At 45.6% G+C, this 14,778-nt stretch overlaps 1 protein-coding gene across 1 annotated transcript in view; it reads left to right on the plus strand.

Annotated features, from left to right (window-relative positions):
* CIB4 (calcium and integrin binding family member 4) overlaps nt 1-14,778 on the plus strand; it is a 79,399-nt gene that overhangs the window by 57,723 nt on the left and 6,898 nt on the right. The window contains exon 4 of the mRNA XM_075557251.1: nt 495-636. Coding sequence (XP_075413366.1) covers nt 495-636 — 142 coding nt within the window. The remainder of the gene's footprint in view (nt 1-494; nt 637-14,778) is intronic.

A 14,778-nucleotide genomic window follows, 5' to 3' on the forward strand; every position in this document is an offset into this window, starting at 1 on the left:
CTTTTTAAAAAAATCATATTATTGGGGGCTCTTACAACTCTTATCACAATTCATTCATCCATTGTGTCAAGCACATTTGTACATATGTTGCCATCATCATTTTCAAAACACTTACTTGGTATCAGCTCCTCTTTTCGCCCTCCTCCTACCTGATTCCCTGCTCCCCCCCTCCCATGTAGCAATCCTTTTTCACTTACCCTCAGATGTTTGGAACAGTAAGGAAGATGTTCATAAAAACCACTTCCAATGTGAGTCTTTGGAATGAGAGAGCAGGCGTGTGTCGGGATAGTACCGTGACATTAAGCCCAGCCCTCAGCCCTGGTACCTCCATCACACCTAGGAGCCTGGCTCCCTGAACTAGCCTTGGCTCCCTGATAGTTAGATTGTTGCTATTGGGTTTATCTCAAAATAAGATGCCATTCTCCAATGATGAAGAGATGCAGAGAGGCATGGCCCCGAACTGATAGCCTCTCCGTCCTCCTCTCCACCCACAGGCCAACCCTTTCCGAGACCGAATCTGCAAAGTGTTCTCCCACGACGACGTCTTCTCCTTCGAGGATTTGCTGGGCATGGCGTCTGTGTTCAGTGAGCAGGCCTGCCCCAGCCTGAAGATCGAGTATGCCTTCCGCATCTACGGTGGGTGCTGGGAGGTGCGGGAGAGACGGTGGCAGACACATACGCCACCTGGGATCCATCAGCCTCAGTCAATGGTGGGGTGGTTAGGTTGGGTTTCACTGAAGCATTTGTGGGTATCAGAGGAGCATGATGCTTCTCAAGTACTCTGGAAGGAAAACCTGGTTGAGGATGACGATCCATGCCTTTTGCTAACTGACCCAGACTCACTACAACCCCTGCCATCCAGCCGAATCTGGCATACGGGACCGAGTGGAAGCGACTCCTTGGGGTTTCTGAAACCATCAACCTCTACAGGACCAGATACTCATTTTTCTCCCATGGACCATCGACGCCAGCAGAGCCCCTTGGGCAAATTGGGGGTGCTGTGCTGTGGTGGTTTGGAATAGCAGGGCCAGCGAGGGAGGGCCACGATTTTGCTTCTTTGGTAGGAGGAGCACAGAGTGAAGAGGTGTGAGCACTGGTCCCAGCTCAGCCAACAAAGGACGGATGGGTCTTGAGAAGGCCACTTCACTTTGGGGGCTTGGGGCGGGGGAAGGTTGGGGGGCAAGGGGGCAAGGTTCCTCATATTTAAAATGAGAGTTGAAGGAGAGAATCTCATGGGGGGGAGGGGGCTGACACCATTTGGTTTCTGAATCTGTCTGGGGTGGTCCTCAGATCCTGATAAGAGTCTGCTGGTCCCCAGATAAATGTCCTCTCGGTACATCTGCAAGGTCTGGAATTGTGGGAAGAGATCAAGATGTTAAGCCTTCAGATAATCCATCTGCAAGGTTTTGAGTGTATGATTACCAAAGTACCTGTCGATTCAGACTTCTGCCTCCAGGCGTGTGTGCCTCCTTCCTTCCCTGCCAACTCCCCTCTCTCCACATGGTGGGTACCACCTGGTTCCCACCATGCTGAAGCGGACTTGGACAGAATGGCGGAGCATGAGGGTGAAGCCAGATGGATCTGTGAGATTAACTCTCTTATCTATAAACCAAACTAAATCCACTCTTACTGAGTCCATCTCAGTTTATAGCAACCCCATAGGGCTGAGTAGAACTGCCTTGCGGTGTTTCCAATACTGTGATCTTTATGGAAGCAGACGGCCACACCTTTCTCCCACTCTTATCTGTAAAAAGGGCCTCATTGCAGTTTTATAAGCTGTATGTCCTCAGGCTTACCCAGGCAGCGCAAATGAAATCTCAGGTCTTCCTGCTCTCCTGCGAATGAGGGAGCGAACTCTTATCACACCATCCCTCCCACAGACAGCAACTCTAAACTCTGAACAAAAATTAAAAAACCAGCCACCTGACTAGAGAGATAGCAAAAGCAGGCAGATTCTGCAAGGGGTTGACTCTGGGACAAAAGAAATGTCCCCGGGTGGGTTCTCGTGCATTTGTCTCGCTAGCCAGCATCTTGATGAGCCTCAACAATGAGTGCAGAGCTGGAGAGCTGTGGAAACCACAGCCTTCGGGAAGTGGCGAGAACGTCCAGGGAAAGAGGCCCCAGAGGGAGAGTCCTCCTTGGAGGTAGAGACTAGGCCGCAGTCTGCCCATCCTTCACAGCACCCAAGCCTAACAACCTCAGAGCCCACTACATTGAGGGAAAAAAGAGCTGAGCCGATATCTGAGTTACTACAACATTTTAGCAAAATCCTCAGGTGACAGGTATGCAGTTTGAGTCCAAATAATTGTCTACTAAAATAAAAAAAGTGTACATCCTCTATTTAAGGAATAAAGAACCCCGGTGGCTGCAAACCAAAGGTCAGAGGCTGGAGCCCACAAGCTGCTCGATGGGAGAAAGGTGTGCAGTCTGCTCCCACAGACCACAGCCTCAGGGACCCCATGGGCAGTCCCACTGTGTGCATGGTTGCTGCCACGAGTCAAACCAAATTGATAGTAACTGGCTTGGGGGGTTGGAGGATTTTGTAGTTATTTCTCTTGTTACTTGGAGTACAATAGCAGAATCCAGACAGACTCCAGATTCTCCACAACATAACATTTGCAATTCCTGCAATTTAACCCAATGTAACTCAATAAATAGACAAAAACAAGCTTTAAAAATCAACCCACCATGCTTATTAATGTCTCTGCATGTCTATTCGATAACACAGGCAGGATAAACAATTTGGAGGTGAAAAGCACAGGACCCATGGTTCTGGGGGGAGATGGGAGAAGGGGAGATGGGAGAAAGGAAGGTGGGAGGGAACCAAGCCAGGGAAAAGGGAACAAGTGAACTAAAATCAATGGAGAGAAGGGCGTAGCATGCCTAGTGGGGCTTAATCAAGGGCAACGTAGCAGCAAGGAATTACTAAACCCAAATGAAAGCCAAACATGATGGTGGGACAAGAGGAAAGGAAAGGGAAATAGAGGAAAGACTCAAGAGGCAAAAGACATTTATAGAGGTCTAAATACAGGCATGTACATATGTAAATATATTTATATATAACAAGAGGGGAATAGAACTATGTACTCATATCTATATGTCAAGAATTAAGGTTGCAGATGAACATTGGACCTCAAGTACTCCCTCAACACAAGAACACTTTGTTCTAATAATCGGCATTCTGTGATACTCACCTGGCCAACAAGATCATTGAAGACAAAACGGGTGCATAAGCAAATGTGGTGAGGAAAGCTGATGGGGCCTCGCTATCAAAAGATACAGCATCTGCTGTCTTAAAGACTTGAAGATAAACAAGCAGCATCTAGCTGATAAACAACAAAGCCCACATTGAAGAAGCACACCAGCCTGTGTGATTATGACATGTCAATGGGATCAGGTACTGGGCATCTAAGACCCAGAACAAAATCATACCCAATGTGAATAGGGGGGTGGGGGAAAACATGGATTGGAAACCCAAAGCCCATCTGTAGACAATTGGACATCCCCTCACAGAAGGGTCACAAGGAAGAGATGAGCCAGTCAGGGTGCAGTATAGCACCAATGAAACATGTAACTTTCCTCTAGTTCTTTAAAACTTCCTTCTCCCCACTATCATGACCTCAATTCTACCTTACAAATCAGATTAGACCAGGACATGCACACAGCTACAGAGAAGAGCCCTCAACACAGGAAGTCCAGGATACATAAACCCCTCAGGGTGAACAATGAGAATAGAGATACCAGGAGGATAAGGGGAAGGTGGGGGGAGAAAGGGAGAATCGATCACAAGGATCAACACATAACCCTTTCCCAGGGGGATGAACAACAGTAAAGTGGGTGAAGGGCGACAGAGGACAATGTAAGATATGAAAATAATAATCTATAATTTATCAAGGGTTCATGAGGGAGGGAAGGAGGGAGGGGGAAAATGAGGAGCTGATATCAAGGGCTCAAGTAGAAAGCAAATGTTTTGAGAATGTTGATGGCAACAAATGTACAAATGTGCTTGACACGATGGATGGATGTATGAATTATGATAAGAATTGTGTGAGCCCCCAATAAAATGGTTTTTTTAAAAATCAACCCACCAAGAGCAAAGTGAATGAATGGTGACTGATTTCACTGTAATCTAAGATGCTGGGCTATATGAAGAAGAATGAGGGATCAGGATCAGAAGAAGTCTTATTAACAATCTGCAATATGCAGCTAACACAACCTTGCTTGCTGAAAGTGAGGACTTGAAACACCTGCTGATAAAGATCAAGGAATGCAGCCTTCAGTATGGATGGCACCTCAATGTACAGAAGATCAAAATCCTCACAACTGGACCAACAGGTAACATTAGGAAATACGGAGAAAAGACTGGGGATTTCAATTTTATTTGGATCCACAATCAATCGCTCAATGAAACAGCAGAGAAGAAATTAAAACTACACATTGCATTGGGCTAATCTGCTGCACAAGAGCTCTGTTGAAGAGCAAGAATGTTGCTTTGAAGATGAAGGTGTGCTTGACCCAAGCCATGGTATGTTCAAGGGCCTCATCTGCGTGTGAAAGTTGGACAATGAATAAGGAAGAGCACATAAGAATTGAGGTATTTGAATTACAGTGTTGGTGAAAATGTTGAAAGTACCGTGGACTACCAAAAGAACAAACAAATCTGTCTTGGGAGAAGTACAGCCAGAATGCTCCTTAGAAGCCAGGATACTGAGATTTCATCCCATGTACTTTGGATTCATGTTCAGGAGATACCTGTCCCTTGAACATCATGTCACTGGTTATTTCAAATACCAGCATCATCGTGGATAGGTTTCAGCAGAGCTTCCAGATTATGACCAACTACGCAGGTCAGGATCCAATGGCTGAATAGACCAGTCTATCAACTATTCATATGCAAGTTCAAGTCAAAACTGAGGAAAACGAAAACAAATCCTCAAGAGGCAAAATAAAATCTCCCACCTAACTTAGGATACTCAAGAAGAGTTTTGATGCATTGGACACCAAAGACCAGGCAAGCTGTGGAATGTCCTCAAGGACATAGCACGTGAAGGTCATTTAAAAGACACAAAAGAAGCGATCCAGATGAAAGTCAGAAGAGACGGAAACTTGCTTCTACATAGAGAAGCTGGCACAGAAGAAAGAAACAAGGAAGTAAAAAAGTTGAACAGAAGACTTCAAAGGTCACCTTGAGAAGACAATCGAATGAAACATGGCAAGACCTGGGGCCTTGACAATCAGAAGGGAACAGCACATCCAACATTTCTCAAGTTGGAAGAACAGAAGAGAAACTTCAAGGCCTGAGTTGAAATATCAAAGGATTCTATGGACATAATACTGACCGGTACAGGAGACATCAAAGAAAGATGGAAGGAAAGCCTAGTCACTGTCCCCAGAAGAATCGGTGTTTAACAATTCCAGCATCTGATCAAGAACTGATGAAACTGAAGAAAGAATCCCAAGCTGCGCTGATAGCATTGGCTAAAAACAGGCTCCAGGAATGGACAGGATGCCCGCGGAAATGTTTCAACAAATGGGTGCAACATTGGATATTCTTACGCGCTTGTGCCAAGCAATTTGGAAGACAGTTGCCTGGTGAACCACATTTGTGAAGGGATCCAGATTGTTCCCAGGCCAGGGAGAGGTGATCCAACACAAAGCGGAAATTATCAAACAATATCACACTCCAGTGAATTTTGCTGAAGATAATCAAAAACAAATGCAGTATCATATACCACAGGGAACTGCCAGAAATTAAAGCTGGATTCAGAAGATGAATGGAATGAGGGATACAGACCGATGGGTCTTGACTGAAAGCAGAAAGATGTTCACCTGTGCTTCATTGACTACACAGCTAGTTGACTGTGTGGATCATAGTAAATTATAAATAACATTGTGAAGAATTAAAATTCCAGAACAATGAATTATGTTCATGTGAACACTGTATATATGAGGGGGTACTCCCAAAAACCTGATGCTCATTTGTTTGTTTGTTTGTTTCATTTTTTTTATGTGAGGCAGATAGTGCATTTGGAGTTCATTCCGCCAGGTCAGGCTGCTAATCAGACTTTTTGTTTAGAGGTTCTGAAAAGATCGCATAACAGTGTATGACCAACAAGGTCTGATTTGTGGCCAATGGGGGACTAGTTTTGACACCACGACAATGCGCCTGCTCACACAGCTATCTCAGTGCTCCAGTTTCTGACAAAAACCAGCCTGCCTCTCTTGTCCCACATATCTTACTAGTCTAACCTTATTCCATGCGACTTCTTTTTGTTTCTGCAAATGCAGAAGGACATGAAAGGTGTGTTAGTCAGGTATGACTAGAGAAACAAATTCATAGACACTCACATGTGTGTAAGAAAAATTTTATATCAAAGAGTAATTGTACAGTAAGAAAACATCCCAGCCCAGTCCAGATCAACTCCATAAGTCCAGTATTAGCTCATATGTCTGATATCAACCTATAAATTCTTCTTCAGACTCATAGCGCACACGCAATGATGCCGAATGCAGGAAGATCACAGGCCAGTGGGTGGAAAGTCTTGTGGATCCAGTGGCAGTGGCAGTGCCAACTTCAGGGTTGGCAGAGGTCTTCATGTGGCTCCTTCAGCTCCAGGGCTCTAGTGTAGCTCCATGTGTCTTCTCAACAGGAAGGTCTCACAGGGAGGGTCTCTGTGTCCTGCCTCCAGCAAGCTTTTCATCTCAGCACTGGTTATCATTAGGGTTGGAGGAAGGCTCACGAACAGCCTACAACCTTGCTTACTGAGTCAAGAAGACACGAAAATCAAAGACGGGAGCTTCAGATCAATGTAAAGAAAACCAAAATCCTCACAACTGAACCAACAAACAAAAAACATGGTCAGCAAATCAAATATCAAAGTTGTCAAGGATTTCAGTTTATTGGGTCTGCAGTCAAAGGTGGTGAAAGTAGCCACCAAGAAATCAAGTTAGGAAAAAAACAAAGAGAAAGAAATCAAATTACGCATTGGGTAAATCTACTGCAAAAGACTTTGTAATAAAGTGTTAAAAAAGCAAAGATGTCACTTTGAGAACAAGGTGCAGCTGCCCCAAGAAATGTTTTCTTTTTCTTTTTTGATGTCAATTTTTTACATTATTTATTTTAAATAATTTTATGGTGGGCTCATACAACTCAATCAAAATCCATGATGTGGTGTTTTCAATGGCCTCCTAGACATGCCAAAGCTGGGAAATGAATAAGGGAAACCAGAGGAGAATGGGTACACGTTTGAATTATGCATAGGAGAAAAGTGTTCAATACATGAGCACACGGACTGCCAGAGGAACAGACAGATCTGTTTTCGGAGAAGTAGAGCCAAAATGCTTCTTAGAAAAAAGGGGTGGTGAGACTTCAGCGCATGCACTTTGGGCATATCATCAGAAATGACCAGGCCCTGGAGATGGACATTATGGTTCGTAAGCTCATAGTGGAATGACATTCTCCACTGAATTCCCTGAAATGGCATTCCATCACTGTGACTTGATGGCACCTAACCACCTGGTGGCCTAGTGGGCTATGGATTGGGCTGCTAACTGAAAGGTCAGCAGTTCAAACTCACTAGCTGCTCCTTGGGAGAAAGAAGAGGCTTTCCACTCCCGTAAAGATTTCCAGGCTTGGAAACTCAAAGCGGGAACTTATACGCAGTCCTACAGGGTTGCTGTGAGCTGGGATTGACTTGATGGCGGTGAGTTTGGTTTTGGAAACACATAGTAAAGGTTTCTGAAACCGTAGTAAATTTGGAGATTGCATAGTGCGAGGCCTCCTACTTTGTTCTTCTTCGTATGACTTTAACTACGAAATCGCATTCCTTTCCATAAAACATTGGTGAATAGCTTTTCTATTGTATTAAATAGTGTTGGTATGATTTAGATCTGGATTGCATTACCTTTATGGATTACATTTGACAAGATAGATATTTTTACAATGTTAAGTCTTCTGCTTCATGAGCATGGAATTTTTTTCCCACTTAGGTAGGTCTCTTTTAATGTCTCACAGTATTTTATCATATTTCACTCATGTCCCTGGTTAGGTTTATTCCTAAGTACTTTAACTTTGCAGGTTCTGGCTACTGTACATGACATTATTTTCTCGACTTCCTTTTCAGAGTCCTCCTTGTTAGTGGATCAGGTTCTCAACCTTATTTGGCCTACCATCCCCTTTACAGAAAAAGAAAGTTACTCAGCACACCCCTACCCCCACCCCCAGCCATTAAAACTGTTTACACAGTGGCCGGCAATCCAGAATAAAGTTCAAGTGTCTGCTTTTGCATCCCCCCTGAGCCATTCCACTTTGCAGAGTTCTTTCTTGTGGCGTTTCTGGAGCTTGCTATTTATAGGATCTTGTCATCTTCAAGTACACATTACTTCTTCCTTTCTCATTTGGATACCCTTTCGTGCCTTATTTTTCTGTCTGGGACTTCTAGTACAGGACTGACTAACTGATGATAAAGGGCCTCCTTGCCTCATTTCTTCTCCATTAAGAATATGCTGGCTGTTCCATCTGCATCTACGCCCTTGATTATGTTGAGTAACTTCCCTGCTAATCCTGTTTTGCTGAGATGTTTTCTAATCAGGAAAGCGTGTTTGGGTTTTAGTCCATGTCTTTTCTACAGTGGTGGAGATGACCACGTGATTATTCTCCTGTGTTTTATCTGGGTGGTGTTTTAGGTTGGTAGTTTCTCTGATGTTGAACCATCCGTGCACTCCTGGTATGAATCCCACTTGACCATGATGTATTATCATTGCTACATTTTGATTTTGATTTTGATGTATTATCATTGCTTCATTTTGATTGACTACTAAATTCTGCTGATTAAACTTTTGTTGAGATATTTTGCATGTATATTTATGAAGGATATTAGTCTGTCATTTTCATTTTTTTAATAGCATCATGGTCTGACTTGGGTACCAGAGCTAAGAGGACCCCTCTCTTTTCTGTGTTCTGCAACAGTTTGAGTGGAATTGGTGTTAACCCTCTGGATATTTGGTAGAATTCTCTACTGAAACTGCCTGGGCTGTGGTTTTTGTTGTTGTTGGAAGGTTGTTTGTTTTGTTTGTTTACTTTTAAATGATACCTGCTGTTTTTACCTCTGTGATGGGTCTTTCAGATTTTCTCTCCTTGTGTTAGTTTGTTTATAGAATTTTGTTCATTTCCTTCTAAGCTTCTTTCAGGGTGTTTTGAGTAAACTTCCCCCCCTCCGCACCCCCCATAATATTCTGTTTTGAGCCTTTCTGTCTCACCTGGTTCTGGTCTTGCCTCACCCATCTCAGTTCTTATTTTGGCCAGCTTTGTCTTCTCTCATTTTTTGTCTTTGTCAATTTTATTGATCCTCTCAAAGAACCAACTTGCAATCTCGTTGATTCTATTGCTTTTCCTTTTTCTATTTCATTGATTACTCTCTGATAGATATTGTTCCTGATTTCTGATCATCGTGTGTTCTTTTGCCACCCTTTTCTGGTTGTTCGTGGTGCTGGGTTAAGCTATTGATTTTGGCCCTTTCTTTCTTGATGTGTCCTTTGCGGGGGGGGAGGGGTTGCTAGAAATTCTTCTCTGAGGCATGCTTTTGCTATGACCCAAAGATTTTTGTTATGTTGTGCATTCATTCTCATTTAACTCTAAGACTTAAAAAATTCATGTAAATGTACCCATTTTTAATAAATCATTTTATTGGGAACTCTTACCGATATTACAACATTCCATAGTTCAATCACATCAAGCAGTATTGGTAACTGCTACCATAATCAATTTCAAAACATTTTCTTTCTTCTTGAACTCTTTGATACTGCTCCCCTTTATTCCCTCCCTCATCCACCCTACCCCCAGGAACCCTAATTATTATTATTGCCATATCTTACACCATCCAATATATCTATTTACATACAGTTCTGTTGTTCGCTCCCCTTGAATGGGGTTATACAGTCATCAATACTATCAGTCCTCTCCTTCTCCCACTCCCCCCTTCCCATATCCTCAGGAAACCATTACTCCCTTTACTATTTCTGAAGATTTACCTATTTTCATTTGTTTAATTAAGATCATTTGATACATGAAAGCCAAGATAGATTACTCTTCAGAAAGATTAAATGGAGTAATGGTTCCCAATTGTTTTTAAGTAAGGTATTATTCAGTGTCCATGTATTGAATCTCTCTCCCCCCCTCTCGATTTCTACTTTTGTTAGCATTGCAGTCTGAAAAGATGCTTTGTATTATGTTGCTATTTTTATTTTAGTGTGTGCTGAAATATTGTCTGTTGTGGAGACTGATCCGTGTGCACTGGTGAAGAGTGTATACTGTGCCACCATTGGGTGGGTGTTGTACACATGTCCATGAGGTTGAATTGGTTGATTGGGTTATTTAGCTTTTCTTTATCTCTTTGTTAATACTCATTTCTTCTAAGATAGCTCGGGAGTCTCTGGAGCCAGTCTGCTAGCACCATGGAGTCTTATATGGTAACATGCAATTATGGAAGTGACATTCCTTCATGGTTGCTATATTCTTTCCATTAGAAGCCAGCCACAGGTCCTGTGCACACTAAAAGGGAGAGGTTCAATAAAATTGTGGACATCAGGAGGGGGGACTCCAGATTCTATATGTTTTATCGAGTCCACCATAGAACTGCAAAAGACCTCTCTTCATGGCCGGGATGCAGCTGGACAAAGCAGCTGTGCTTTCCTTTTGTTCTGGTACAGTATAGTTCCTGTCTCTGCTTCTCTCTGTGCCCCTGCTTCCTGCTTCTCTTTCTACCACCTGGTTTTGATGCTTCTATGCCTATGGGCCAAAGAGGACGACCCCAGGTCCCCCGATGTCCTGCAGGCTTTGCTCTGATTGACTAGCCATAGGCATCTCTCTTTCTCACTTCCATTCTCTTAGGAAATGCTGGTTGGCTGAGCCAAATAAATGAATAAACTTCCAGTGGATGAGGTCACCACCCTTGTCCAGTCACACGATGGTCCAAAAGAAGCAGAGCCCCATAAACAAATGTGACTCCAAATGTGACTCCTGGGGGGATACTTCGCAAAGATAGTGATGTGTAGACGGGGCAGATGTCTGTCCAGCTGTCTTTCTATGGCTTCCAAAGCTAACCAGACAAAAACAGTCAAACCCATAGGGAGCTAGGAAACCAGCAGGTTCTCTTTAGGCTTCAAGGCTCAGGTGCTGAATTGTTAGGCTCAGAAATGGGGAGCACATTCTCACCCCCAAGTGGTCAGACAGCTGCCTTGGTTCAGGTCAAGGACCAGACACCACAGTGTCCCTGACGGTGTCCTTGTTCCTTCCCCTACCTCCTCTCTCCAGGCCCCCCCACCCCGGGTCACAGTTTGCTTCCTCCTGGAGCCCAAGCACAAAAACAAAAGCGCAAACACTTGATGCAAATCAGATGTGAAAATAGGCGCCCGGGGGCTCGTAAACTCCAAGGCTTCATCAGAAATACTCAGACCATCCCAATTCTCTTTGGGTTCTGAAGATTTGTTCCCTTACAGCGTCATTAGGAGGGTTCGAAGTAGGACCCGTGAAGCTCTGAGTCACCAGTCACTCGTCACCGGCACAAGCAAACGTCGGTGAACTGGGGTGCACAATGATGCATGGGAAGGCTCAGGAAGGAAAAGTATAGTGGGAGAGGAGAGAGGAGAGAGGGAGAGGGAGAGGTGGTGATGGTCCTGGGAGTGATTCTTAGCCCACCTCCAAAGACAGGGCTGAATTTAAGCCCTTGCTACTCGAAACATCTGCAGCCCCTGGACCTGCATCACCAGCATCATCTGGCAGCTTGTTAGCAACACAGAAGCTCAGGCCCCACCCTGGATCGACTAACTCAGAGCCCAGTCTGCACCCTAGAGTTTGAGGAGCACCGTGCTAACCCACTGGACTTCAAACTCAGCTGCATGTTGGAATCCCCTGGGGTGTTAAAGAAAAGTGCTGAGGCTTGGGGTGGGGTCTAACCTTCAGGGGTGTGATGGAGTGGTACTGTCTATGGACTACTTGATTGAGCTTTTTGAAAGCTGGATGGTTCGAATGTAAAGCAGAGTTTGGAGATGGCAGTGTTAACCTATGATATGAATGATAATTACATAGAAGTCACTTATTTTTTAATGAATCATTTGGGGAGGTGTTCTTACAGCTCCTATAACAATCCCCACATCCATTGTGCCGAGCACATTCGTACATGTGTTGCCCTCATCATTCTCAAAACATTTTCTTTCTACTGGAGCCCTTGGTATCAGCTCCTCCCCCCCCCTTTGAACCCTATTATTTTCATATCTTATACCATCTGCTGTCTTCACCCATGTCTCTATTGTTTGTCCCCCTTAGGGTGGGGGTGAGCATTATATATCAATCATTACAATGGGTTCTCCCCTCTCCCCTAACCTTCCCCCTGCCTCATAGTATCACTGCTCCCATTACTGCTCCCGAGGGGTTTACCTGTCTCGGATCCCGGGTGTTCAGAGTTCTTATCTGTACCAGTGTACATGCTCCAGTCTAGCCAGATTTGTAAGGTAGAACTGGGGAGAAGTCAATTCTGATATGCAATTATGTATACACACTTGTGCTATGTGTAAATCGTGTGTGTAAAAACCACCCAGGTTAAGAAAAAGGGGCGGGGGGACAAGAACTAAGTCAGATGTAGGAAATGACTCAAGGATGGTACCACGAGCCCAGGTTCCTTTCAGCTTCTTAATCTGCTGTGGTTATGGGGAGACCATTCTCCTCCTGGCCACATAACAGCTGCGGTGCCTCCAAGCATCTCATCTGCGTCCCAGGCAGGGGATAAAAAGGATGGGAGAAAAGATAGGACCAAGTACATCGTAAGGCACCCATTAAACTACACTCCTTGAAGTACTTTCTTGGGAGCTCCACCAGGCAACGTTGGCATATACGTCATTAGCAATCACGGCTCCCCACAGATGCAAGGGAGCGTGGGAAGCTGAGCACTTGAAGCTGAACGTGGTGTCGTCCTGAACAAGAACTGAAGTTATGTTAGTTAGAGAGGAGGGGTATGGCCATTGGGCAAGAATTAAGCAGGGCCCTCTACACCTATTGGCACTGCTGAGCTCCGTTTTCTGCATCAAGTGGCACACCCTACTTCAATGAATGGATCTCTCTCTCTCTCTCTCTCTCTCTCTCTCTCTCTCTCTCTCTCTCTCTCTCTCTCTCTCTCTCTCTCTCTCTCCACCTCTGGGGACAACCTACTGGCCCTGCCTCCCTGTTCTTATCAGCACAGCTTCCCACAGATGCGAATGACCGTCCAACAGCGGCCAGAGAACTGTCTCCCACACATTCCTTCCCAGGACCTGACTCAGCAACAGGGGTGACAGTGTCTGAGGAGGGGTGAGCAAAGACCCTCTCGGCTCTCAAGGGTCAGCCTCATCTGTAAACACCAGAAGACTCCCAGAATCCCTCAGCCAAACAGGCTGTGTCCATTGGGTCGAGTGCTTTGCGCCTTGCAAGGGTGCTAGGACGGCCATGAGGATGCTGAGCAGGGTCTCTGGGGGCTTGAGGATGGAGCCCACCAGCTCTCTGCGCTCTCTCACTGTTCAGAGTGGCAAGAGGAAGCCTCCGCTCCTGCCCAGAGAGCAAGTCCTGACGGCCAGGGTGCCGAACAGGCTGGCCAGCAGCCCCGAGGGCCCAGCCCTCCGCCCTCTCCCAGGCTGCTCGCCCTGGTCCCTCAACGTGGGGGGAGCTGTCCAGAACCACATTTTGCTCCAGCAGACGATTTTCTTTCCAGATGGCTTGGGACCAACACGATGTCACTTTACTGCAGTCTCCGCATACGGGAGCTGGGCCAGCAGACGCCCAGGGACACTGCAGGGTCTCTGGGAAAGGGCGAAGAGCCGCTCGCCAGCCATGCAGGGATGCTGCGGCTGCCCCTGCCTCCGGGTCTGTTCCCCTCCACCACCCCCACCCCCACCACCCCCGTTCCCCACCTGCTCTGAGTCATTGCTCGCAGTGCCTGAAGGCAGAGTCGCACACGGGTGGGCAGCCGAAGCTCCCAGTCCTCAGTCAGACGAGGTGCTCGGCTCGACTCAGCTCTGCTGGCTCGGGAGTGAGGTGGCTATCTATCCTTTGCACATTGATACCCGCCTTGGGACACAGAAAGGAAGGTCTTGGCTCTGCCTGGGATAGATCCTGTGACATCAGCTAGCTCGCATCTCCACTCTGGGCCCCTGTTTCTCCAACAAAGTCAAGACAGTGCTCTCTCTGGTTCAGCACAAGAACCCTTAGGGGCACGGGCACCGGGCTGCTCACTGAAAGGTCGGTAGTTCAAGCCCACCAGCCCTCTGAGGGCGGAAGATGACCCGTAAACCTCAGAAACCCCTGAGAGCCACTTCCACCCCACTTGACTCAGCAGCAACAGGGGCTTGGTTTGGGTCTCATTCTTCAAGGTGGGATGTTATTGAGTCTCTTAAGCTTTGCATTTTTAAACTATTGAACCATCATCAAGTGGTGGCGAATCGAGGCCATCCTCTGTCAAATACGGCATCTTTCATACTCAGCATTTGAAACCACATGCCAGGCCATTTACATGCATTTTCGTTTCTGTTCTTCACAGTAGCCCTGTGGAGGTACTGCTATGATTCCCATTTTATAGTGGAGGAAACTGAGGCTCAAATAATGGGTTAGGACTAAATTTGGTTGGTGGCAAATGATGGGAAATCTCAAATCACAGTGGCTCCCAGGAGATGGTTCTCAAAGTCACTGAACGTTACATGAGGATGCTCCCGTCTATCTCTCTGCAGAGGCCACTGCCCACAATTTCTAAAGCTCCA

The sequence above is a fragment of the Tenrec ecaudatus genome, chromosome 8, assembly GCF_050624435.1.
Source record: "Tenrec ecaudatus isolate mTenEca1 chromosome 8, mTenEca1.hap1, whole genome shotgun sequence".
Classification (NCBI taxonomy): Eukaryota; Metazoa; Chordata; class Mammalia; order Afrosoricida; family Tenrecidae; genus Tenrec; species Tenrec ecaudatus.